At 32.8% G+C, this 27,947-nt stretch overlaps 1 protein-coding gene across 1 annotated transcript; it reads left to right on the forward strand.

The window, feature by feature from the left end:
* The first annotated feature begins 443 nt into the window (after positions 1 to 443).
* Positions 444 to 27,917, forward strand: Spag1 (Spag1 axonemal dynein assembly factor). Its single transcript, XM_072540573.1, has 4 exons — positions 444 to 765; positions 16,753 to 16,966; positions 17,172 to 17,490; positions 27,589 to 27,917. Exons 1-4 carry the CDS (start codon positions 508 to 510, stop codon positions 27,833 to 27,835), a joined length of 1,038 nt encoding a protein of 345 aa, XP_072396674.1. The 5' UTR covers positions 444 to 507; the 3' UTR covers positions 27,836 to 27,917.
* The last annotated feature ends 30 nt before the right edge of the window (positions 27,918 to 27,947 follow it).

The following is a 27,947-nucleotide window of genomic DNA, read 5'->3' on the forward strand; positions in this document are numbered from 1 at the left end:
TTACAGTTTAATAGACGATGTTACCAATTTGTGGGTCTTACCTTGTCTGCTTAAACATTTTATTATTATTAATTTTATTCATTTATAAAACCACAGACATGTAATATTGGCATAATTACTGTAATTTATATAATTTGTATCACCTACCTATGTTTTTATCTTTATTAGACAACACCCTAATAAGGGATTATTGTTTTCAGCATTTTAACTTTGTATCGTGACCTGAAGATGCTTTGCATATTGTAGAAAGCGAAACCGGTCGTCCGATTAGTTAAATTAAATTGATTGTGAGTAAGTCTAACTTATTATTTCTTTCACCTTTTTACTTATCATTAAGTGTAAAATAATTAATGTCGCCTATGACTCAGGTGCGTGACTATAAGAAAAATAATATATGGCAACTTGTAACCATAGAAATTAGTTGTAATGATCAAACTGTTAACTATCGATCAAACATGACATCCCTGTGTTTTATATAATATGTAAATACTACTTAACAAACCCAAAATGTCTGCTTTGGAAAATTTATCCGAACTACCAGGTAATTTTTCGGGAATTGAAAAAGGAGAATCGTTACTTTCTAAATTCAACATTCCGATAACCCATTTCGAATTCGATCACGTTGAAAGGTGCACAGATGGCAGAGAATTAGAAAGGATCGTTCAGGTTCTGCGTTCGGGAGAAGAAGGTTGGTATCCGGAGTTATTAAAATGTGCAGAAGAGCGTCTGCAAATTGTTAAGCCGGGAAGCAAATATTTAAGAGAGGTAATGATGTAATTTTTATACAGATACAAAGATACAGATTTTTTTAACGTGTTAGGTATATAAAGTTATTTATACTAGAATACCACTGTTTACTTTATGTATTTAATAATTGATATCATGATTTGAAAAAACTTAACTTGTTTACTTGTTTCTACTACAATCTGCTATTATGTCTGTGTGGGGTGGAGAGAATCGGCTTCGAACTATGTTCATTAGCCACAAATGACACTAATCACATACTACTGTATGTACTGTACATACACAATGTATTGTCATATGTAAAATGTATTGTAATATTCCTACTTACTTAAGAGTAAGAGTACTTACTTTTACGTATCGATTATATTTTAGTGACTAAGTACCTCAAAAATTTTTAAGCTATTTATGATAAATATTTATTTTTGTTTTCCTGAGAAAGTCAATTAAGTGATCATACACTGATTTTTTAAAAGAAGCAATTAAACATGATATATTAAACTGGGCCCGCAATGTGTACAATCTGCTATTAAACAAAAATTTACATCAAATAATAGTTAATTAATTCTGTCAATATTTGATGACAATTCAATAAAAAACATTAAGCTACAATTATTTTCATCTAGTTATATAGTTAAAGTCAGTTATCTTTTAACTGAGATTCTACCTCACACTTATTATGTAATTATTACATTATTTTGGTTTTGTCGAGAATCGTTCTTAAATCTACCCTTTTTGATTCCGTATCTAATTTTTATAATTATCATCATCATTCTCTTTGTCTTTATTCCTATACGGAGTTAGCTTCCACGATAACATTTCCCTATAAGCTTTGATTGAATAACATTCAATCAACCTATAAGTCTATATTTTTTATCCCTTTACAGATGTATGGTCTAGGCGTCTCACCAGGTTCTCTTTGGTGTTCCCCTCATATCCCCTCCAGGAAATTAAAACTCATCGATTGTTTATCTTGGCTGTTTATCATTTCGGCGTTAAACCTGTTCTAATCATCTTAGCCTATACTCTTTTATGTTGGCATTAATTGGTGTCACACTTTCTTTCTAATTTTATCTTCCTCTCCTTATTCTTAATTTTATCCTTTTCTGTCACTGAATTCGTATTCGTAATTTCTTTTCAGCTGGCCCAACTGTTCGTGCGCTACATCTTATAGTCTTCTGGTAGTTTTATAAAATTCGCCTTTAAGTTTCATTGTAAACTGATAAATTATTATTTTATTTGTATTAATAGCTATATCTTTAATTGACAATTCTGTCTTTCTTTCTCCCCTTCCTTTTACCCTATCAGGGTGTCGGATTTGGGCTAGCTATTTTAATTTCCATTTACCCACCTCTTCCATTCTTTTCTGTTTCCTGCCATTATTTTCAATTCCTCGAGAGATTTTTGTTTAAGTTTTCCCGCCTCTACTACTTGCTGTATCCATTTTTTTCTTGGTCTGCCTCTTTTTCTTTTTCCGATGTTTTTTGCTTCATAAATTTTTCTTGTTATTCTATTGGATTGCATCCTCATCAGATGCCCATACCAGTCCATTTGTCTCTTTGCTATTTTGTTCATTATCGGTTCCTGGTTGGCCATTCTCCTAATAGTCTCGTTGCTTAATCTATCCCATTTTGTCTTTCCAACTATCCTTCTTAGATGTCTCATCTCCATTGCGTTTATCCTGCTCTTATGTTTTTCCAGAATTGTCCAATTTTCACTTGCATAGAGCACAGTCGGTATCACTATTGTGTTATATATTTTTATTCTTGTTTCTCGTGCAAGTTCTCTTTTTCCCATTATTGGTGCTAACGCATAATATAACTTGTTTGATTTCTTTGCTCTATTTGTTATTTCCCAGTCTATTTTTCCGTCATTAGTTATTATACTTCCCAGGTATTCGTAAGTTGTTACTATTTCCAATTCTGAGTATTTACATTTTATCTTTATTTGATTATCTTCCTTATCTCCTTTGCCGCTGATTATCATTATCTTACTTTTTTCCTCGTTTATCTACATTTTAAGTTCTTCTATTTGTTCCACCCATATATCCATTAGTTTCTGCATTTTATTCTCGGAATCTGCTATTAGTACTATGTCGTCTGCATACATTATGGACTCTATTGTTACCGGTTGTAATCTGCGGTAACCTATTATTGTTTGTAGTTGATTAGTTCTGACTCTAGTGTTTCTTATCAATTCGTTCATTACTATTATGAATAGCAAAGGGCTGAGACTATCTCCTTGTTTAATACCTCTCTTCCAATTAAATGCTTCCGATCTTTCCCCTGTTATTTGTACCCTTCCTTTTACCTCTTTGTAAGTACTTTCTATAATTTTTATCAATGCATTAGGTATGTTTATTTTCCTCAAGGATTTCCCTATAATATGTCTTTCTATCGTGTCAAATGCTGCTCTTAGGTCTATGAATGCTAATACTAGTTTTTCCCCCGTATCTATGCTTCTTTCTATTAGGTTTCTAATGATATATATGTTCTATATGATGTTTCTAATGATATACTGTCGCCCCAGTCTAAATGCCGTTTGTTCTTCTCCCAATACCATTTCTACTTCTTGTCTCAGTCTCTTCTCTATTATTTTCGTATATATTTTAAAGCATACCGATGACAGACATATTGCTCTATAGTTGTCGCAGTTTACATGTTCTCCTTTTTTGTATATTGGCACGATGATATTGTTCTGCCAGTGTTTAGGGATTGTTTGTTTTTCCCACGCCTCTTTATATATTTTCCATAGCCAGTTTATTCCTTCTTCTCCCATGTATTTTACCATTTCCGGTTCAATTTCATCATCTCCACCTGCCGTGCCTATTTTTATATTTGATAATCCTTCTATTACTTCTTCTCTACTTATTTGCTCTGGCTCTGTGTTTTCTTCGCCTTCATTGATTATATTGTCTTCCTTTATCACTTCGGTATCAAATTTTTTCTCATAATATTCTGTCCATACCCTAGCTATTTGTTCTGGAATTATTTGTATTTGGTTTGAAGTATCTCTTATTGCGTTTATTTCCTTTCGTTTTCCCTGCCTTATGTGTCGTATTGTCGTCCAAAAGTTTCTATTATTTGTTATATATTCTTCCTGAAGTTCTTCTCTAAATTCTTTCCATGTTTTTGCTTTTGCTTGTGTGACTGTCTTTTTTGCCAATCGTCTCTGCCTATAGTATTTTTCTTTATCTTCTTCTGATCCCGTTTCGATGATTTTTTTCATGCTATTTTCTTCTTTTTTATTTCTGTCTTCACTTCTTTATTCCACCATCTTGTCCTTTTCAACTGTTTATTAACATTAACTGATAAATTATTATTTTATTTGTATTAATAGCTATATCTTTAAATGAACAATTCTACTAGCTAAAACTCTGTTTCTGTTCTACCAAGCTTTAAACCTTTTTCTTCCACATCTGATCTCCACTGTTTCAGTCATTCTAATTCCCTTTTAGTATTTCTTAGAAATACCAGGTTATCAGCATATATTAAGCATCAAGAAATGACAATTTGCAAATTTTTAACATTGATAATCTTACTTTTCCGTGACATTTATCAATCTCTCCCAAACGTGTTCCAAAATTGGTTTTACTGCCTCATAGAACTGTCACAGTTTTTTATGCTTACCGAAAACTCTTTTTTTATTGAATTTTCACCAGTAACTTTCGAAGTATCGGTCACACGCTTTTTCAAGATAATATTTTCCATCAGCTGCCTTATAAAGAAAATTGCATCTGCTGTTAGATAAGTTAAGACTATTTTTTTGGTGTATTTCGATTTCCTCATATACCTAACTAGATAAATGGCTACTTCATTCATCTGGCATTTGGATGCGGGCACAACCACTTGGAGAACTTGGAATCACAGACGACATCTGTCTCCTAACTGAGCCTAGCAACAGGATGTAAAAAAACAAACTTTCGCAAAATTTCGATACAATGGCTTTAAAATAAAGACAGAAATAAAGACAAAACTTCTAAAAAGCAACAGGCAGTAAACTAAAATAAAAATAAATGGAAGAGAAATAGAAGAAGTAGAGAGATTCGCATTCATAATTGAAATCAAACATTGGAAAAAGGCATATCAGATAATATATCTACACAAAAGAATAACAAAAGTACAACAATATAATGTATATATTGTTCTATTGTTGTTTATATAACTTCTTAAAAATATATAAAATACGTGCAATATATCGGAATCGACAAAGGTTACAATATTCAAGATTTGGCTAAGAGTATTTTCCTGTATGGCACAGAAACATGAAAAGACAATCACAAAAAGATTGCCTCAATTTTTTAAAAGATCATTGAGAAAAATCCTTAAAAAATACTGGCCTGACAAAATATTTAATTCAGAATTATAGAAGGGAACAAAACAAGAGAAGATATATGTATATATACACACATATATATATATATATATATATATATATATATATATATATATATATATATATATATATATATATATATATACTAGCTGACCCGGCCACGCGTTGCTGTGGCTAAAGTTTTTGTTATATTACATTATAGTAAACAATCTAAGAGGAACAATAAGAGAACATCAGTCACGGAGTCCACTATGCTTTTTCACACAGATGGTATTTGTAAAAAAATATGGTGATCTCCTTATTTGACTTTCTACTACTATAACCCTTTAGTACAATGAAATTATTTACGAACAAAGACGAAAATGTTGATGTTGGTATACAAATTCACTGGATTGAGATTTGAACGGAAAGTACGTTGAACACAATTAATTAAAATGTTCTTACACTTGATATTAAGCAGAAATCAATAGGTACAAAATAAAAATTTATCAAATTTATTATTTCCATTTAATTTTATAACAAATATAAGTATATTACAGTATAATACAGTAAATAACATGTGACGCTTAAACTCATGAATGAGGTAGGCAAGGCAGACAGTCTTAAACTTTTAAACATTAATATCTATTTTTTTAAATTTTTTATAAATACTTTCAATTTCAATTTAATTTAACACCAATCGGTGCACAGTGTTTTTGGTTAACCTGTCTTTAGCTAACACAAATAGATTCGACGGTTTCCCAACACGTGAACACGCAACATATAGTTGCCCATGAGAAAAACATGGATTTTCCAAATCTAAACCACAAATGGACATTGTTTGACCTTGAGATTTATTTATAGACATGGCGAAAGCTAAACGAATTGGAAACTGTAGCCTTTTGAAGGATATGGTAGAATCTGATGGTATCATCGGAATACGTGGCAGCAGGACCACTTTTCCTTTAAACTTCCCAGCCAGAATGGTTGCTTCAAGAATGTTTCCGGTGATCTTTTTGATGATCAAACGCGTACCGTTACATAATTGAGGTGGATTCAAATTACGGAGGAGAATAATAGGGGAACCAATCTTTAATCGAAGATTATGTGGTGGCATTCCAGGGATATCGAATGAATTTAAAAATTCAATCGGAAAATGTACACTTTCATTTTCATCAACAACAGTATCGATTGATTTAAAAAACATCAGATCACCTGGTAACAACTGTTGTATCTGGAAGTTAATTTCGTCAACATCAACGTTTTTGGCTGCCAAAATCGCCCGTTGACTAAGCCATTCATGATTCAAATAATTATTCTGTATGTCCGGGAAAATACTCTGAATCAATTCATTTTTATCCTGAACAACAGTGCAAAAATTGTCTGGTAGTTTAATGCATTGCGTATTTGGTTGCAGTTCTATTTTACCGTTCCCAATATCTAGTAGTTGTTCGGAAAATATTTGTGCTGATGGATCATTTTGCAATTGTACTCGCATATTTATGGTCAATCGAAGTGTTTCAACACTTCGCCATAAAAATGATTGTTTCAAACATGCATTAATCTCATCCGCGAAAGTAGAGCGAGGTATAACCGGTACGGTCTGCCGGAAGTCACCAGACAAAAGTAAGATAGCACCACCGAAAAGTTTATTATTACTGTTTAAATCTTGCATAGTTCTGTTTAATGCTTCAAGTGAATATTTGTGTGCCATTGTGCACTCATCCCAAATTATTATAGAACTCTTCCGCAACACTGCAGCTATTCCATTATTCTTTTTGATGTTACACATTGCATCTGGTTTATTACGAACGTCCAATAGCAGCTTGAATGTTGAATGTGCTGTTCGCCCACCATCCAGTAAAGTAGCCGCAATGCCTGACGATGCTACTGCTAATGCGATTTTTTGTTGCGACCGTATTTTGGCAAGAATCAACGATATTAAAAATGTATTACCGGTTCCACCGGGTGCATCCAAGAAAAAAAACCGCCTTGTTCAGCAGCAACAGCCAGCATAATCCGATCATAAATAATTTTTTGTTCTGCTGTCAGTAATGGTTCACTGTTCATGATAATTGTTGCTAAACTTCCATGGTCATATTGATTTTCTCGTTGTAAATCGGTATTGACTAAGTCGGTGGCTGGACGATTAGGTGATGGCATACCATAATGATTAAGTGGTAAATTTGAAATAAGAACACATAAATCCTCGATCAAGACCAATGCTTCATTGTACATCTCTGGTGTATAATCTATGTTTTGGCATTGATTTGTTTGTCTAATTCGGTGCAAGATGTCTTCTGTCATACAATTTTTATATTTTTCCCACAAAGTTTGTGCTTGCGAGGGATAACATGTCGTCAAAATAATTGCAAACAACTGACGAATCTTATTCGGTGTTGATGTCAACGCAGCATCAGCAAGCGTTAAGTCCCAATGGTTATCGTCTTCTAGCAATTGCAGTTCACGACATGCATCCTGGTATGTATTGAATACTCGACCATTAACTGTTCGTAAAAATTCAAAAAACGTTGGTCCGGGAACATTCACCAATAACAAACGTAAATAGAAGCACTCACGTTGCTTTGGATGTACCGTGTAAAGTCTCCCCAATGTCTTAGCTTTGAATATGCCTGTAATGGAAGGATGTGGTTTTCCTTGTTTCCGTGGCTCCCATTTTTTACTGGATTTGTTCCATGTGAAATAACGTGGAACATCACCAAACAACAATATCTTCGCGAATTGGCCAAAAACATCAGGTTTTTGACACAATGTAAAAAATTCAGTTAGAGTCGTTTTCGGAGCTTCGAACGCTCTTTGGAGAACATTTTCTTCAGTGAATTATACACGTTGACCGTTTTCAAGACGTATTGCCAGATGTTGGACAGCAGGATCTCTTTCGTGGATGGGAAAGCTGAGAATATGCCAAATAGCTTCATTGCTGCTAATGTATCTGCCCATTTGGTATCGTGCTATTTCGTCATTTTTATTTATGTTTTGTAGTTCAAATATGGCCAAATCACTGCCTTTGTTTACATATTTACAAATATACTTAATTGATTTAACAGAACTGCAAAGCTCAACATTGATATGAGCTTTGTAAGTTTTTGAAAGTAGTGGTGAGTATGGTACCACCCACTGATTATCAAACTCAACTTGATTTGGAAAGTTCGGCAGTCGCATTGTAAATGTGTGGCCACCATTCTCAGTACTTCTGCGGCGATACATTGGATAACCATCAATATCCGTGATTGTGTCATTCGTATGCGGCTTTGGGAAGTTTTTTTTACATTTTCCATTTTCCATGCACGGTGACGTCATGTTGAAAGCACCGCATGGCCCATGGATCATGTGTTTGGTGACAATATCAAATAATTCTTGATCAATTAATGGGTCTGGAATTTCGGCTGAAATTATTTGATCGATTTCTTCAGGACGGATTCTATCTTTAAGCCAAACCAAAATGTGGGCATGAGGCAAACCTCGCTTTTGCCACTCTATCGTATACAGCCAACAACGTGTGATACCAAAAATTGAATATTTAACAATAAAATCAATTAAGGATTTCAATTTTTGTTTAAACACACGTGCAATTAAATCATGACGATGAATAGCTTGTTGTCCTGGCAATAGTAAAGTTTGTATCTCTTCCCAATTCGGATTACATGTGAATGTAATAAATAAATCCGGTCGGCCGTAATGACGTACGTAAGTCATCGCATCTTGTATGTATTCCTGCATGTTCCGTGGACTGCCGATGTAGCTTGAAGGTAAAGAAAGCATTACCGATGTCATTGGGATTTAAATTTCCATCGATGTTTCCAGCAACAGCATCTCGTAAGTGAATATATTCTTCCGATCGTAGTTTTGCCTGGTTGAATCGAAGAAATCGCAAGCGTTCGCTTTCGACCTTAGCATACATATCAACAATGTATTGATGGAACAGCTGACGATATCGAAGGATATAATTGTCTTGATGTTGCCTAACCATTATTTGGTGTGCGTAGTATTTCATTGAGCTAACTTTATTATTTCTATAATCACCTAAAAAAATAAAAAATAAAATGCAATACGAAATTAAAATCTATACATACAGTAAGAAAGTAAATAGATAATTGTCAAATTTACCGGTATTTGGATCATACTGTTTGATATTAAGGTGATATTCATCTTGTCCTTGCCAAAATATCAATGGATATTGTAGTGCGTCATATGAACGGTGTAGATCCGAAATCGTACTGACAGTGTTGTCTCGCCGTGTAATTTTTATAGATCTTTTGTCAACTGGATCACCAACCATGATAACAGCAACCTCATCAACAGTTGGAGCGTTGAATCTACCAGCATGTTCACCTAATGGTACTTTGTCGGCTTTTATGACGATTTGATAATTGTCATTTTGCAGTCGTGGCGAAACTCTTTTGATCAATTGAATTAGTTGATTGTGATCTTCTAAAAAATTTTCCAATAATATCACAATTGCTCTTTCCTCTGCTTGTTCAATAAAATTATACAGGCACCGAGTCGTCACGCGCTCTTCACAATCGCCCATAAAATAAATTTGAAGAAATTTCGGATTGTTATCAGGCATTGGCATCAGTGATCCGATTTTATGGTACACCTGGCCTTGAATTTTGAATGTAGTTTCAAAATTACGTCCATCGGATGCACGATCGCAAATTTTAGTTGCCCCAAATGACGTCATTTGGAAGCAAGAATTAAATTTTCGTATCTTACGCAAAAATAATTTGGAATCATCTGAATTGCCAGTAAGAAGGGATAATAAAGGCTTCAGCGGAGCGGGTAGAGGTGACAGCACAACTTTTCCTGATGCGCAGCACATGCCGGCTGCTTCATTCCGAAATTTCAATGCCTGACAATATTGACATACTTTATCCATTCCACCGATAGCAATTTTTGAATGCGCTGAGTAGTTAATAGCTGGTGCATATTCAAAGGCAAGCCGAACGAATGATGCACGTGTTAATGAGCGGCTGATCCGTTGCCTTTGTCGATCTAGTACTCGTACTGTAGCTATGTTTCGTTCTCGTGCAGCTGATGAGTCCTGATTCTTTGAGCTGCATTTCTTGTTTCGATTTGTTCTGGTAATTGCTGAGCTCTTTCAACACGTTTGCGTCGTGACCCTTTGCTGCTCGCGTTCTTGAGGTTAGATTTTTTCGGTGGCATTTGACTGAAAATAATAATTTAATCGTTTAAATATGAGAAAAGAAAAATTGAAAATAATTCTAATTAACTTTTATAATTATGTGATAATACTGACATGTACATATTTAAATTATAGATTTTAAATAATAATTTCAATAAGAATTGAAATACTAATTTAATCGTTTAAATATAAGAAAAAAAATCTGAAAAACTCACATATAAAAACTCACTCACATCATAGCACATTGAAATAATAAGTGCTAAATATTTTTTAATAGAGGTTAAATAAAAACAATAAAAAAAAATATTTGTACAACTATTGAAAAAGTGTAGGAAATTGTGTATCATTTTTGCATTGACATTTTAATTAAATTTTATAATTATGTGATAATACTTACATACATATATTCAAATTAAATTATAAAGTTTTGATCAATGAAGCACAAATAAGTAAAAAACAGGATTAATTTCACTGTATTATCTTCATTATAATATGAATTCAATTTACACTTCAGTCTAAGTAACACGTGGCCGGCTATGCTAACACCAAAAATTTAAAAAGTGGAAATAATTGAATTATACAGTATTTCGTTCACTACAAAATAAATTTAATTAATTTTATAGCGTCAACAACACGTGGTAATTATGCTATTAAAATGTATCTTATATGACACGTTCGTAGATTTACCATAGCAGCGCTATCTATTGATTACTTACTAAACCCAGTCGAAAGGTATCGACATCTGTTAGAATCATTTGGAGTTAACAGATAATTGTGACTGTCAAATAATAACAGACAAATAATTAGCAATAAATTAAAATTGCGACTATAATTTAAGATTTAAACTATCCTATCTCTCAAGTTGGATCGAACTGCACATGGTGTGCGAATTTTATTATAATCGGTTAATTGGTTTAGGAGTCCATTGAAGACAAACATTGTGACACGAGATTTATATATATTAAGATATATACATCTTTTTCTATCTCTCCAGGTGTCTTCATCAATGGGTCTGTCTTTCATGGTTTCCATAAGACCTTGTATCCAAGACTTGGCTGGTCTTCCTCGTTTCCTTCTATTACTTGGATTGTATTCCATAGCCCTTTTTGGCCATATGTTGTCGTCTATCCTCTGTACGTGTCCATACCATATTAACTGTCTAGTTTCTATTCTTTCAGAAGTTGTATGTACTCTATCTGTTTTTCTTCTAATTTCAGAATTAGGTATACGTTCTAATCTTGATATACGGCAAGCTCTTCTCAGGTAGTCCATTTCAACCGTGTCAACTTCTTTCTTTCCTTTTACTGTCATTTGCCAACATTCTGCTCCATATGTAAGAATGGGCTCTACAATTACTTTGTAGATAGTCATTTTAGTTCTCATGGTAGCTTTGTTGGACCAAAGTATCGAATTCAGAATTTGAACACTCTTCCTGCCTTGTTGCACTCTGTAGTCTATATCTCGTTCCGTTGTTTCTTTACTGCAGATAATACTTCCCAAATATTTGTATTCGTAGCACCTTTTCATTTGTCTAATTTCCAAATCCGGGTCTTCGTCTTCACTGCCTATTCGCATATATTCTGTTTTAGACATATTCATACTCATCCCCCATTTTTCGTATTCATCTTTGAGCTTTCTAAGCATATAATCTGCATCTTCTTCACAGCTTGCAATTAGTACTTGATCATCTGCAAAAAACAGCGTTGTCAGATAATGGTTGTTAAGCTTCAACCCCATTCCCACACATTTTTGTCTCCACTGGTGCAGTGCTTCTTGGATATATATTTTGAATAGGGTGGGGGAAAGACAACATCCTTGTCTCAAGCCTTTCGTTACTGTAAATACCCTTGAGAAAGTATTTCCTGTTTTTACAGTGCTTTGAGGACATTTATAGATGTTCAGTATTGCTTTTAGATATGTTTTACTAAGGTCCGTTTTCGTCAAGACACTAAATAATAGTTTTAAAGGAACTGTATCATAAGCCTTCTCCAGATCTATAAATACCAGATGCGTAGGGAGGTTTCGAGCTGTTCGTCTTTCAATTACTTGTTGAAGGGTAAATGTGTTGTCCACGCACGATCTTCCTGCTCTGAAGCCGCTTTGTTCTTCAATTTCTTTATACTCCTCTTCTATTCTTCTTTTCAATATACGACCATATAACCTTCCCAGCGAGCTAGTTACGCTAATGCCTCTATAATTTCCGCATTCTTTTCTGTCCCCCTTTTTATAAATGGGGCTAATCTGGGCCAAATTCCAATCGTTTGGCCTTCAATTAAGCATTTATTAAAAATATTCACTAAGCTTTCCAAAAGAGCATCCGGTCTATGTTTCACCAACTCGATGGGAATGTCTCCAGGCCCGGGTGTTTTTCCATTTTTCATTTGCTTCAATTATTTTTTCAGTTCTTCTTTGTTTATCTTATGCACCTCTGAGTTTTCTGTCATTGAGATATGGTCAGGTCTTTCCATAAATTCGTGCCTACTTTCTGTTAATAGCGTTTCGTAATAGGTATCCCACTTTTTATTTTGAATCAGGTTTATATTTCCCTCATCTTTTCTTTCTTTTCTAATACTTTTTATGAATTTCCAAGCTTGTGTCACTTTGGTTCCTCCTAAGCATCGGTCCATCTCTTCGCATTTCTCTTCCCACATTTCGTTTTTTCTTTTAGTGACTTCCTTCTTTGCTTCCCTGTTAAGTCTGCTGTAAATTCTGCGGTCTTCTGAGTCTTTCGTGGATAGCCATGTTTGATAAGCTTTTTTTTTGTCTTTAATTAATTTTCCTACTTCTTCGTTCCACTACTCAGGATTTTTTCTTTTGTCAGCTTCTTCGTACCCCAATGCCTCTTTGGCCGCCTGATGAATGCAATTTTTTATATCTTGATATTCTTTTTCGGCTGTTTCTCTTCGAGTTAAGTGAGTTAGTTTTGAGGCTAGTCTAAGTTTGTAGAGGAATTGTACTGATTCTTGTTTGAGGCTATCAATATTATATCTTATCTTTGTGGAAGCTGCTACCTTCTCCTGTTCAATTTTGTTCTTGTTTACTTTCCTGTAGTGTATGGTTATTTTTACGACCACCATATAGTGGTCAGATCCGCATTCGGCACCACGATACACCCTTACGTCATTTGTTTGGAGCTTTTTGTTTTCTGGTTGGATGAGATAGTCGATTATAGATTTTATCTTTTTTTTGGTTGTTCCCAGGTAAATTTATGTATATCTTTGTGCTGATAAAATCCATTCATTATTTTAAGCTGTAATGTTTTACAAAGATCAATAAGTCGCTCTCCGTTGTTGTTTATTTTGTCTTCACCATATCTTCCTACCACATTGTCTTGTAACTTTTTGCCTACCCGAGCATTGAAATCTCCTAATAGGCATATTTCTTTGGATCGGTTTACATGGGTCAACACGTCAAGCAATTTGTGATAGAATTCCTCCTTAACTTTTGTATCAGAATCGTCACTAGGAGCATATACTCCTATTATAACTATCGTCTTCCCATGTTTCTCAAGATCCATCATAATGATCTGCTCGTCTATCTCTTCCCAACTCTTGATATTGTTTTTGAGTTTTGTATGCACGGCTATAGATACACCTCTTTTTGGTCTTAATGATTTTTCAACTCCACTATATAAATGAATATAGTCGTTCTTGATTTCATTTCCCTTTCCTTTCTTTTTTGTTTCTGTAAGAACGCATATGTCTATTTGTTGTAGTTTTAATTCTTGAAAAACTTCAGTTTCCTTGGTTCTTAGACCTTGTACATTCCATGTGGCCGATCTCATAGTCCTTTTTCGTAGCAGTCGTCGTCTTTTGTTTCCGTCCTTATTCCGAGGCTCTTGATCGAAATTTTTAGCAAATACCTTTTTTCTAGAAGAAGGGGTGCTGGCCCATCGTTCAAACCCCCAGACTTGGAGGACCAGGATTTGTGAAGAGTATGTAGTAGGAGTAAATGTAGTGACTCGTCTGCCCTCAGAAACCTAATAGCCATTCGGGGTCGGAAAAAAACAAGAGTTAGCCAAGAGAGGCTGATAGGAAAGATTAAAGACATTTTACTCAAGACAAGTTGAAACAGAGTAAAATGTGAAGGCCCTTATGATCCGCCAGGTGCGTTTCATAAGCGTATGAGTATTGATACAATTTGTATTCCCGCTCACACCTCGGGGTGTTGACTACAGACTGTATGGCTCGTCCAGCATGCCATAGCATGGAGGATAGGGTACACGTCATTTATACAATGTAGATACCCCAGCTCCATGGCCTGACTCCTGACTATACATATATATATATATATATATATATATATATATATATATATATATATATATATATATATATATATATATATATATATATATATATATACATATACATATTAGAACAATATTAGAACTTGTAAATTTGTTTACTAGACACATCTTTATTTAAAATTTGAGCAATACCAAGAAATTTCTTTTCAATTTAATGCATAAGAGTTATATCTTTGAAAGATGATTGTTCAAACATTCAAAGTTTCTCGATGTAGTTTGGAGAGACATTTTTATTGGCAGGATACATTCTATATTTTTGAATTTAGTTTGTAAATATATGAAATTATGTTACACCAAACTTCAATCTTATAATACAAAACAAAAGGTAGATTCAAATTAGAATTAATTAGCTAAAATTTAAGAAAGCATCATCAAATGATTTGTTAAAATCATAATTTTGGGTTAATATTAAAAGTACATATAATATATAAGTTTGAACTTATAAAAATAAAAAGAAAAAGACAGTTAAGATTTGATTTCACTTACAGGGCGCCTGTGCATCCGCTTATACGTATTTCGGCCTAATAGGCCTTTTCAGAACGGCTTTCACAGTCGCTCTGAACGTGAAAATAAATATTTTCTGTCTTAGGAAGCAACTTTAACATGGCTTCGTATAGACGCAAATAGCGACATCTGATATTAAAATCCGTGAACTAATTTTCGAAACCAAATTCAGAATTTTGCTTTAATCTGTGCCTTCTAAGTATTGCAAGGCAAAACAGACGTTGATAAAGATGTTATTAGAGACATGGGGAATCTAAAAATTGCATTCCACAACATATCTCCTCAACTAAGCAAAATTCTTAGCGAATTGGTTTCTAATACTCGTACAGAGTATATCGGAATAAAAAGGAAAAGACAGTTAAGATTTGATTTCACGTACAGGGCTCCTGTGCATCCGCTTATACGTATTTCGGCCTAATAGGCCTCTTCAGAACGGCTTTCACAGTCGCTCTTAGAAGGCACAGAATAAAGCAAAATTCTGAATTTGGTTTCGAAAATTAGTTTACTGATTTTAATATCAGATGTCGCTGTTTCCGTCTATACGAAGCCATGTTAAAGTTGCTTCCTAAGACAGAAAAGATTTATTTTCACGTTCAGAGTGATTTATACTAATTGTTTAAATATCTGAATTTTAATTTGTAAACGTAAGAACAAAAACTATAAATTTTGGTGACATGATGAACTTTAAATGTCTATAAAATTTTAAAGAAAGCATCATCAAAAATTAAGAAATATAGAAAATTAATATAGAGAATATATTAAATATAATTCCAATATTCAATTTAACTCAAATAATAACATTAAAACACAATTTAGGCATATATTTCGAAATTTTATATCAATAGTAGATTATTCTAAATGTCAAAAGTGTTACTATTTTCTGATTGGTCCATTTAAAATTTCAAAGAAATAAAATTTTGAAGGAATAGATGAGAATCCTTTGTGAAACGTATAAGGAATATAAGGATGTACACGCTTTCTTTAAAGCTGCTTTCATAAAATTGACAAAATATGGAAAATTTTGTAAATTCAATATGAAAATATATCGCAATACTTACTCTTAACATTCATCCTCCATTTAAACATATTTGTACATATGGACCTAACATTTCAGTAAAAAAAAAGTATAAAAAGTGTTTCGAAAAACTTCAAACCAGTGTAGATGAACAAAGTTGTTCCAGAGACTTAAGATTTAGCTGTTTCCTGACTCCAAGAAAGTTCACCAGTAATGTACAACATTCCTGCTATCAGGTGATATCATTTTATTTGAAAATTTTGTACAAAATTTGTTTTTTAAGCACCAGCGAGAAGCGCTACTACCTGACTTAATAATGGCAAGTGCGACCTTGCCGAAACGTCGTCAAAATAATGGTTTCTATCAAAACCAAAATTATTCAACGAGGAGTCAAACCCGGAACCACAATAAGCATATATATATATATATATATATATATATATATATATATATATATATATATATATATATATATATACGTGTTAGATATTACTCACATATTATAATTATCTTGTTCTCTTATGTGGTGTGTGCTTAATATTGAGTTATTCTCTTTTTAAATTATACAACAGCTATAAACTTTTTTAATGTTGTATTTTGAAATCTGTTTTTTGCTACAGAAACATTATAGAAAGGATATATATGGGAAACTTATCCTATCATCTCTCAAATTATAAAAATGATGATCTCATCCCTTTTTAGCCTTGTCGTGTGTTAGAAAAAAGAGATCTTACTAAAGATGACCTTGATGAAATTTCTAAAGATTTGGAAAAGTTTTTGCTCACCGCTGATAAGTCGGATAGAGAACTAGAAAAAAGAAAACTGAAGTCTGTAGATCACGACATAAATGTAAGAAAGTGTATTAAAGAATTCTCCGAAAAGCAACCATCAAATGTGAAACGTATTGCTTCTACCGGTGAGTAGTGAATAAAGGATCATCTTCTTTCAATGATCTTTAAGGATAATAAATTGTAGTTTATTTATAAAATTGGTCGTCTTTTGCTTCTTCTCTTTTTCATACGTTTCCTAGATACAATAAACTATATTTTTTATACACATATTCTTTAAATAGTGAGTTAACAATTCATGATCAGTTGCTCTAAAAAAATAATCCTTTTTAGATTATAAATCATGGGACAAATACGATCCTGATACCGAGATCTTAAAAATGGATCTCGAAGAAGAGAGAAAAAAACAAGAAGCGTTGGTAAATGAAGAAACACAAAAAAAGCAAAAAACAAAAAAGTGTGTTGTGTTTAACAAATTTTGTACGGAAGCCGAGGCAGTATTTTTTTCGGAAAGGGAAAGAGAAAAGGGCAACGAATGCTTTAAAGTAGGTGGTTATGAAGAGGCGTTGGAGTTTTATACAAGAAGTATAGAAAGTAAAGTTACACCAGAAAATTTAAATAATAGAGCAGTGACTTATTTAAGATTGAAAAGGTAAGCAAAAAAGATAATGTTTAAATTTTTTTTTTATAAATAGTATATGATTCAAAAATAACATGTAAAAATCTCTCTCTATATATATATATATATATATATATATATATATATATATATATATATATATATATACAGCATAGGTAAAAGTTTATGGTCGGTATGGACCTTACGTAAGATGGAGTGAGAAACACCTGTTTAAAAAGAGAGAGGTATATTAGGTCCGCCCTTTAAATCGCCGAACATGCATGATATAATAAAAAAAGGGAAGTTCAACGTTGCCAAACTTATGTTTTATTTGACCTGTTGTCTTTTTAGCAGTTGAACAATGTTCTAAGATAATCAAATTTGGGCGAAATGGATTTAAATGGCAGCTCACTGTTTTTTATTGGGAATGTGCCACAATTTTACTTTACAATAAGTGTAGTATAACATTTTGATTTCCACTTCGGAAATCGTTTTATATAAATAAAATTTATTAATGATTCGTATTTTAAGTACGATTTCCGAATTAAAAATCTAAACATCAAAATAATCTTATGCCTTATTTCCAATAAAAATATTAAACTGCATATAACGCCACAATAAAAAAACTTCATATAAAATTATTTGGCAACGTCTCATGTCGCGTGGTCAAAGCACCGAATCAAAGTAGGGACACAGGTAACGAACGAGTAGAGGTGGGTCGTTGACGTTTTTATCGTTAAAAGCGTAGGCGCAAAGTTTCGGGCCAATGCTTTTTAAATGCATTCTTTTTTTCCGAATCATGAGAAAACTAATAAATATTTTTGAAAAATTTGTCTCTGAAATGAAAGTCTGAAAACTTCTATAATGTTTATTTTAATAAGTTACAGGGGTGAAAAAAAGATAAAATTTAGTGTGATTTTGAATTTCAAATATCTCATTCAAAAAAACTTTTTGTTTATTCTAAGGGACTTTCGACCCTCGGTAATAATGTAATCTTTCATTCTGCGTTTAAATTTTTCAAAAATATTTGTTAGTTTTGTCGGGATTCGAAAAAAATAAATGCATTTAAAAAGCATTGGCCCAAAATTTTGGGCCTACGCTCTTAACGCAACTAAACCGATTTTTGTAAACAATAACTATGATTGTTTAACAGTAGTTTCAAGTAAGAGAGTACCTACATAAACAAACATAATGGCTATTATCGTTTATGTGTATATTTATTGGAGTGAAAGAAACTAATGAAGGATATATTTATTATAACTTGAAAAATAAACTAAACAAAACAAATAGTAAATCGTACTTACATTTACATTACACGTTATTATTATATCACGAATCGTCTAAATTGACATTTAAAAACATAAGTTTTTCTACTTTACTTCTTGTTAATCGTGTTCTTCTTTTATTTAAAATTAAACCAGATTTTGAACGTGTTCACATTTACAATACTTTATGAATATAGTGGTTAAGTTAGGATATACATGGCGATGGTTTTTCCACCATTGTAATGGACTCTCGATACAGGTGTACGTTTAGATGAGTCATGTCCAATTAATTTATCAAAAATACACCATGGACTTAAGTCATCTTTATCGGTTTCCTTTTCTTGTACTGGTTGATTTTCAATAGTACAATCTTCTTTTTTTTATAGAAGTAACCAGCTTCTTAACTGTTTCTTTTGTTTTTTTACCTGCATTTTTATCAGAAAATCCCTGCACTTTAAATCGTGAATCCATAAATGTACATAATGACAATGTGCCACTCTGTTCTATCCCTGTGTGTGTGTGTGTGTGTGTGTGTGAGAGAGAGAGAGATGGCATTAGACAAAAAATCTTTTTGCCACAGAAAATTGTTATAAGGATGTTTAAATTTTTATTTTAGAATCGTTTATAAACTTGATTAGAATATTATATATAGATTTGTCAGAATAAGATAACAGATTGCTGATGTTAACTGGTAGGCTAATATTGAGATCAATTAAATCTAGATACAGGCTTCGAGTCTGTTCCCTATGATTAGGACAATCGAAAAATAAGTGGTTCAAATCTCCGACAGATTTACCATCACAAGGACAGAAAGGGGTTTCATAGATTCCAATCCTATGCAGATGCTCTGGAAAGAGGCCATGGTTAAGTTTTAACCGGGTTATTAACGAAGAATGTACTTTATTATAGTTAAAATTAAAATGGGGAATATTTTTTGGTAAGCATGGATGAATCGAAAAGTAATGGTTTCTTGAAGACTTCTGAACCTCTTTATATTTTGACATCCATCTTTCCCTGCCAATACTCCTGATAATAGAAAAAAGATCTTTAAAGTAGTAAAAATTTGTAATTTCTGATATCTCAGATGTATTTTTTGCCACACCATCCACTAATTCGTTTCCAATTACTCCATTATGTCCTTTAACCCAGAGTATAGTAACTGTTTTTTTTTGTGAATTTTAGATCATGTAATAATTTTTTGATATCAAGTATAATGGAGTTTTGAAAACTATCCAATGGATGGCTACGAATAGCTTGTAATACTGCCTGAGAATCTGATACTATTACGATGTTCTCACAATAATTAGTGACACACCAAGTTAGTGCTTTCTGTATAGCAGCAGCCTCGGCTGTAAAAATAGAACAACATTCAGGAATTCGATATTTCTCAACATAATTGCTGTTTGAAACAAAAAAAGCGAAACCAGTACTTTCAACAGTTTTTGAACCATCTGTATAAATTATTGTTAAATCTTCCCCTAATTTGCTTAGTATGGATTTGAATATAATATTAGTTAAAATTGGCAAATCTGAATAAGAGGGCATTATAATGGTTGGTTTGTCTATCAGAACTTCAAAGTCTTGTATGTAAAAAGGAAATTTTGGGAGCTGTAATATATAAGATTGAAATGAATTCGTATCGATAAAAGATTCTGCAAGAGGAGGAGAATTTTTTATTCTCCAATAAGAATTTGTTAAATTTTCTGTCAAAAGTAAACCTATTTTGTGAACCATAGTTGTATTAAACGATCTGTATGTTATTAGACGTTTGTTGGCTAACATTTGCCTACGTATGTGTAAAGGTGGTTCCTGGGCTTCTGCTAGAACTGCTTGGTTTGGTGAAGACATCATAGCTCCTAGACAAATTTTTATTGATTTAAATTGTATTCTGTCAAGAGTTAATAGATTTGTTTTGCATGTTGAACCGTAAAGAACACAGCCGTAATCCAGAATGGATCGTATGTAGGATCTATAAAACATTAAAGAGATATTTTGATCTGCACCCCATCTTTTTTTAGAAACGAAACGCAGAAGGTTAATTCCACGCTCGCACTTTTGTTTTACGTACTTTATATGGCTGGACCACAAGAGTTTTTTATCTAGGATCATGCCTAGATACTTATACTCTTCTGCTAAGGGGAAATTATAATCACCTATCTGGCATTTGCCTGTGACTTTTTGTCTACGTCTAGTGAAACATACAATCGAAGATTTTTCTTGTGATATACTAAAACCCATTTGTTTCACCCACTTATCTAAGTTACTAAAGCTAAGTTTTAGATTCAACATACAATCTTCATAGGATTTATGGCTGGTATATAAACATATATCGTCTGCATATTGAATTATTTTGCATTTTTCATCCATCAAACCATGCAGATCTGCAGTATAAACATTAAATAATAAAGGACTTAGAATTGAGCCTTGTGGGAGACCGTTATATAATATTCTTGGACCGTGTAATACATTTCTATGGTCCCGTAAGTATATTTTTCTATTCACATACAAATTTATTATATTTACAGATAATCTTTTATCAATACCACACCCCACCATTTTTGAATATAATATATCCAAATCAACCACGTCATATGCACCCTTTAAATCTAGAAACAAACATAGCATAAATTCGTTTTTTGAAAAACAGAGTTGAATATCCGTAACTAAATGTATGAGAGCATCAATGGTACCTCGACCTCTACGAAATCCATACTGTGAGTAGGGAAAAACTGAACTACTTTCAATAAAATGTTCTAATCTAAATTTTATAAGCCTTTCAAAGGATTTTGTCACACATGATAATAGAGAAATGGGTCTATAAGATGATGGAAGTTCTGGGTTTAAGTTAAATTTGAGTAAAGGGCATATGATAATATTTTTTAAAGTATCGCAATATTCTTGTTTCAACCACCAACTATTAAAGATTTGTAAGAGAACATCTTTGGCATTTGACGGCAATTTGTCCAATATCTTATAAGTAAAACCGTCCAAACCGGGGGCTGTATTTCTGCTTTTTTTTAGTGCGAAATCAAGTTCTGAAGGAGTAAAAGGTTTTGACATGGAATCTACACTAGTATTAAAACGAAAAAATTCTTTAATCCTACCAACATTACCAGAGGCAGATGAAGGTGCAAGTTGGTCTAACATCTGTTTAATGAGATTTTCAGAAAGTTGAGGTTTTTTGTTGTACTGATAGTTATTGGAAATTGATCTGACGGTTGACCATATTTTTGAAAGAGGTGTGCTTTTGTTTAGACTATTTAAAAAATTTATCCAACTACTTTTTTTCTTTGTTTTAAATAATCGTTTGGTTTGGGCTGCTATATTTTTATAGTTTATGTAATTATTATAGTTACTTTGGGTTCGATACGCTTTCAATGCTTCTGATCGTTTTTTTATTATGAATGTACATTCCTCATCCCACCAATAAGGCCTTGGAATTGAGGGAGTAAAAGGTTTTTTTATGGGCATAGATTTGGAAGCAGCTAGAGAGATAGTCTGAAAGAGTAGGGCTGTCTTCTCATCGTTAGAAAGATTATTAGATGATAAAATTGTGGATAATTGTTTGTCTAAATCTGTCTGAAATAGCTTCCAGTCAGCGCGGCAATCGTTCCATTTTGTTGATGGATTAATTAGGAAAGAAGTAGGATTAATTTTAAGCTCTATTTTAATAGGAAAATGATCGGATCCCAATGTGTCGGGATATACTGACCAGTTTATACGATTTGTTAATGAGGCTGAGGTGATAGTCAAATCAACGGCAGAATGATTGCCACTCGCGGCGATTCTAGTAGGTGATCCGTCGTTTAGAGAAACTAATTCGAAAAAATCCATGCTTTCGACTAATATTCTACCATTACGGTCATCCGGGATCGGACCCCACATGTAATGGTGGGCATTAAAATCACCACAAAAAACTGTTTTATTATAATCGAATTGTTCAAATAAATGTATCCAATCAGTCTTTTCTACTCTGATGTCAGATGGTTTATATATAGACACAAAAGATATATTAATTTTGTTAAGTAAGACTGCACACACTTCTATTCCGGTATTAAAATTATAGTTAATGTTAATTATTTGATAATCAATGCCCTTTAGTATGAAAATGCCTACACCGCCATAGCCACTTTCACGGCATTTTGAAACAAAATTATACCCTTTTAATTTAAAGTCTATTTGGTTTTTCAACCAAGTTTCGGATAAAATTATAATATCTACATGAGAATTATTAATATAATTTATGAGACTATCCCTATTACTTACTAACGATCTACAATTCCATTGTAAAATATTTAAGGAAGATTGAGTAAGTTGACTGTGCATTTGGAAATTAATAATACGAGTGAATGCTTTCATTGTCACTCGTCGCTAAATTATCCGTTTCTCTGTTATTACCTGTTTCTTCTAAATTATTAGAAATAAGTTTTCTTAATTCATTTTTTAAATTGCATATAGGTTGAGATTGATTATTGGTATACATAAGTTGATTAATATGAGATGTGACAAGTAATATAAGTTTCTCTTTATAGTCAATAAATTCGTCCCTGTAGGGATTGGGTATTATAGGATTAGATTTAGGGGTAGGTCTTTTGATAGAAGTTGACGCAGAGGTATGGGGTAAAATTGGTGGAGAAGTTGCTTTACGTTTATTATTTGTAGAAATATGAATAGTTTTCCTTACCGGTTTATTTAATGTGAAATTAGGGACATTGTTAGACGAGGTAGGTAAACTGGGAAAATTGGAAGTGTTATTTAGAATAGAAAATCTATTATTAGTTATTATTTTTGCGTAACTTGGATTGTTATGTAATTGTTCTGCTTCTCTGAATGTTATATTTTCTGATGCCATTATTGCTTTGATTTTCTTCTGTTTTTCGTATATTGGACATTTTCTAGACAACGAGGTGTGATCGTTGGTTTTACAATATATGCAATGATTATTTTCATTACAAGTTTCTACAGTATGGGTGGTGTCTGTACATTTTTTACATCTACTGTCCTTAGATTTACATTGTTTTAAGGAGTGACCATATCTGAGACATTTATAGCATTGCACTACCGGGTGTATGTATGGATCTACTGAAAAGTTGCATAAATTAATTATTATGTTTTGTGGAACCTCGTTTCCCAAAAATTCTACAATTATCATTTGTCTTGGTACTAATTGAGTTGTGCCATCGTTGTTCGTTACTTTTCGTTGCATCCTTTGAACATTTACCACTTGTCTCTCGGATATTATCGCATCCTTTAAATAATTCTCCGAAAAGAAAGTATCAACCATACGGACTATGCCCTTTCTATGTATATAAAATTTTGGAATATAAGCTATAAGATCATTTTTATTTATTAAATCATGATTAATTATTTTATTTGCTATAGAATAAGTTTTAAAAATGACTTTTACCCTATTAATGCCAACTGTTTTTATATCAAGTACATCATTTTTAATGGACGAATCATTTAATAAAAAATGTCCTACCTTCATTGGAAATAACCTACCGATATTTTTATTTTTGTGTTCAATATATACAAAGAATGGGGCCTTATCGCTGGGTTTATACCGGTTTTCAAAATCAATTAAAGTATTTACAGACCTGTTATCATCAATATTAGTTTTTTCAGACGTGTTTACGGAATGTAATTCATCGGGCGGTCTATGACCTCCAATAGCATCTTCTTTCATACTTAGATTTTTTGGAATACCAAATTATGGGCCTAATTTGCACTAAACAAATTCACAAAATAACACAATAGCGATCACTATCAAACTCGCACCGACAGCAATATCAAAACAAACCGTTCTCTACGGCTATCGACTCGGGTATCTGTTCTATCCCTCTAAATCTTTTTGCTAAACCCGATATTAGTAATTGTACTACGTCGGATACTATGGATGTAAGGTTGCCGTTTGCTAAAATTTTATTGCAAGATTCTTGCAGGCAGCGTACCATAACAATCACTGAACTACCCTTCAAGTATTTTTGGCCACTAATTGTACTTGTTATTTCTTTAAAAGGCCGTAAAATTTGGGAAAGTTGAGAACAAATAATCCAGTCTTCATTATTTAGATTTGGTCTAAGTCTAAGTTTGTATTAACTAATACCAATGTGGAACGGATTGCCTCTTCTAACTCGATCATTCTTTTTAACATGTAATAGGTGAAGTTCTACCTAGTTTCCACGTCTTGGATTGGCCGTTTGGGAACTTTGGTATGTTGTAATTGATACTTTAAAAGCCTTTCTAAAGATAAGTTACTTTTTTTGAAATGTGTTTTTGGCCGAATTGTCGAAAAAAAGACTTTATTTTATCTATTTGTACACGACAGCATTTAAGTGCGTCCTTCACCAATAAATTTAACGTATGAGCAAAACAATTTAAATGTTTTCATTCCAAAACATCTTTAATAGCTTTGACCATATTTGAGGTATTATCAGGTACTGCAAAATTTACTTTTCGTTTTAGACCCAATTGATATAATTTCACTAATTTCAAAAGCGATGTTTTCTGAATTATGGTTTCCAGAAAAATGGCAGCTGCCTAATAAAACCGTTTTAAATACTAAATTTTCGGTTAAATATTGTCCTGTTAATGCGATGTAACTCTCAGTTACTCCGTATGTCCAGAGGTCAGTAGTAATACAGATATTTTCTACTTCTTTAACAACTTGTGATCTAATAATTTGCTTAGTTTTGATATAACATTCCTGAAGTAATGAACCTGACGTAATGAACAATGGAACTATGGAAAACGGATGAAACGAGTCTTTGCATAGGTTTAGTAAATCCATATCTATTTGTTTCTTTTGTTCTAAACTAATATTTTTATTAATGAAAGTATCTATCACCTTTTGAGCTTGGGTGGCGGTGGCAGTATGTCAGTACTTGTAGTAGAAGTAGTCGAAACGGACAGAAATGCGTCAGGAGAAGTTTCAATCGTTGCAATATTTAGAAAGTGGACCATAAAAGCTGAATCTTTTACAAATGTGCATTTTTGAAAATAAAATATTATTCTTATACTATCGAACTATCAATAAAGATTTGAAATCGAAAATGCAGATCAATTGTAAATCGAAACTCATTCATTAATCAGAATACCTAGTTATAAAAAACAAAAGAAAGAGTTAAGAAGCTGGTTACTTCTATAAAAAAAGAAAAAGAAGATTGTACTAGTGAAAATCAACCAGTACAAGACAAAGAAACTGATAAAGATGACTTAAGTCCACGGTGTATTTTTGATGAATTAATTGGACATGACTCATCTAAACATACACCTGTATCGAGAGATATAAAAGAAGTCGACATGTATTTATCTGATGATGTTACCCATAAAAAATTTCGAATGGAGATTGGAACTGTCCATTACAGTGGTAGAAAAACCATCGCCATGTATATCCTAACTTAACCACTATATTCATAAAATATTGTAGTATTGTAACAAAATCTGTTGTGAACACATGTTCAAAACCTGGTTTAATTTTAAATAAAAGAAGAACACGGTTAACAAGAAAAGTGGAAAAACTTATGTTTTTAAATGTCATTTTATACGATTCGCGATTTAATAATGTGTAATGTAAATGTAAGTACTATTTGTATTGTTTAATTTATTTTTCAAGTTTAATAAATATATCCTCCGTTAGTTTCTTTCAATATACTAGCCAATATGTTTGTTTGTGTACTCGCTTATTTGAAACTACTGGTAAACAATCAACTAGTTACAGTTTACGAAAAACGGTTCCGATAAAAATGTCAACGACCCACCTCTAGTTTCATGGGTATATTAGGATCGGAACCTGAGATATGTAAAATATCTCTGATCGGAACTAATCGTCTTACTAATGGGCAATGGGCGTCAATAATAAATATGGACGGGAGACCAAGGGGAAATATGATTTTTATCTTTGTCTATTCGCTGAAAATATGATTTTATATATGTGTTAGATATCCTGTTAAATTTTACCATACCGACCATAAACTTTTACCTACACTGTATATATATATATATATATATATATATATATATATATATATATATATATATATATATATATATATATATATATATATATATATATATATATATTATGTTCCGAAAGGTTTCCGCGGATAGTACAATTAAATCTAGAACTAAGATTTATACTATTACAGGAATTAATATTAAACTCAACAGTCTTCCTGGTTGAACCGGGTCGATTATCATTGCGCCGAGCTTTTGATATCCTCTTCGATGTCTTCTTCAGAGCTTCCGAGGACTCAGTCTCCCGAGCCCCCAGACAGTACTATACTGATCACTAACCAATGCATTACTGGTACTGGGAATACCATTACCGTTCATCTATACCGTCGATGGTGACATGGTTTGGGTGAAGGTTGGTGTGGTGGTTAGCGTGGGATCGGCGCGGGGAATGGCGCGTGGGTTGGCGCGAACGTTTCTGACAGTTTCTGACGTTTCTGACAGTCTGCTCCACCTGTCAATCATAAATCTACTGTCAAAAATGTTCGCGCCAACTCCCGCGCAAATCCCCACGCCAACCCCCTAGCCAACCTCCACCGAATCCACGTCACAATCGACGGTATTAATGAACCGTCCTTTATTTCCAGGTCTAGTAATGCATTACTTAGTGATCAGTGTAGTGGTATATATGGGCCCGGGAGAATGAGACCTTGGAAGCCCCGAAGAAGACATGTAAGAGGATGTCAAAAGCTCGGCGCAATGATAATCGACGCGGTTGAAAATCACATCCTTAGCAGACGTTAGTCACCCATGACAATAGATTGGGTTAACAATGAACCTTGAAGAAAAATTAACATTTTTTAACAATGAAAATGATTTACAATTTACTAATCTGTATGATTTTGTTTATTAGATATAAAGAAGCTGTGGAAGATTGCGATAAGGTATTATCATTCGAAAAAGACAACATTAAAGCTCACACCCGAAAAGCGGAAGCATTGGATAAATTGGGAAAATATAAGGAAGCCCTGGACAACGCAGAATTTGTCATCTACAAAGAACCAAATAATAAATATGTCCAAGAATTAACCGAAAGAATTAGGAATAAATGTTTTACTGAGCTAAAAAAAACGAGAATGAAAATTATTGAGATTGATTGAAATTTTTATTGTAAGAAAAGATAATATATCAATTTTTATACAGTGTTCACAATAGTTAAAGGTTTGAATAAAACTTTTCTATAACGTTAATAAACAAAAGGTTTTTTAGGTT

The sequence above is a fragment of the Diabrotica undecimpunctata genome, chromosome 8 (assembly GCF_040954645.1).
Source record: "Diabrotica undecimpunctata isolate CICGRU chromosome 8, icDiaUnde3, whole genome shotgun sequence".
NCBI classification, from domain to species: domain Eukaryota; kingdom Metazoa; phylum Arthropoda; class Insecta; order Coleoptera; family Chrysomelidae; genus Diabrotica; species Diabrotica undecimpunctata.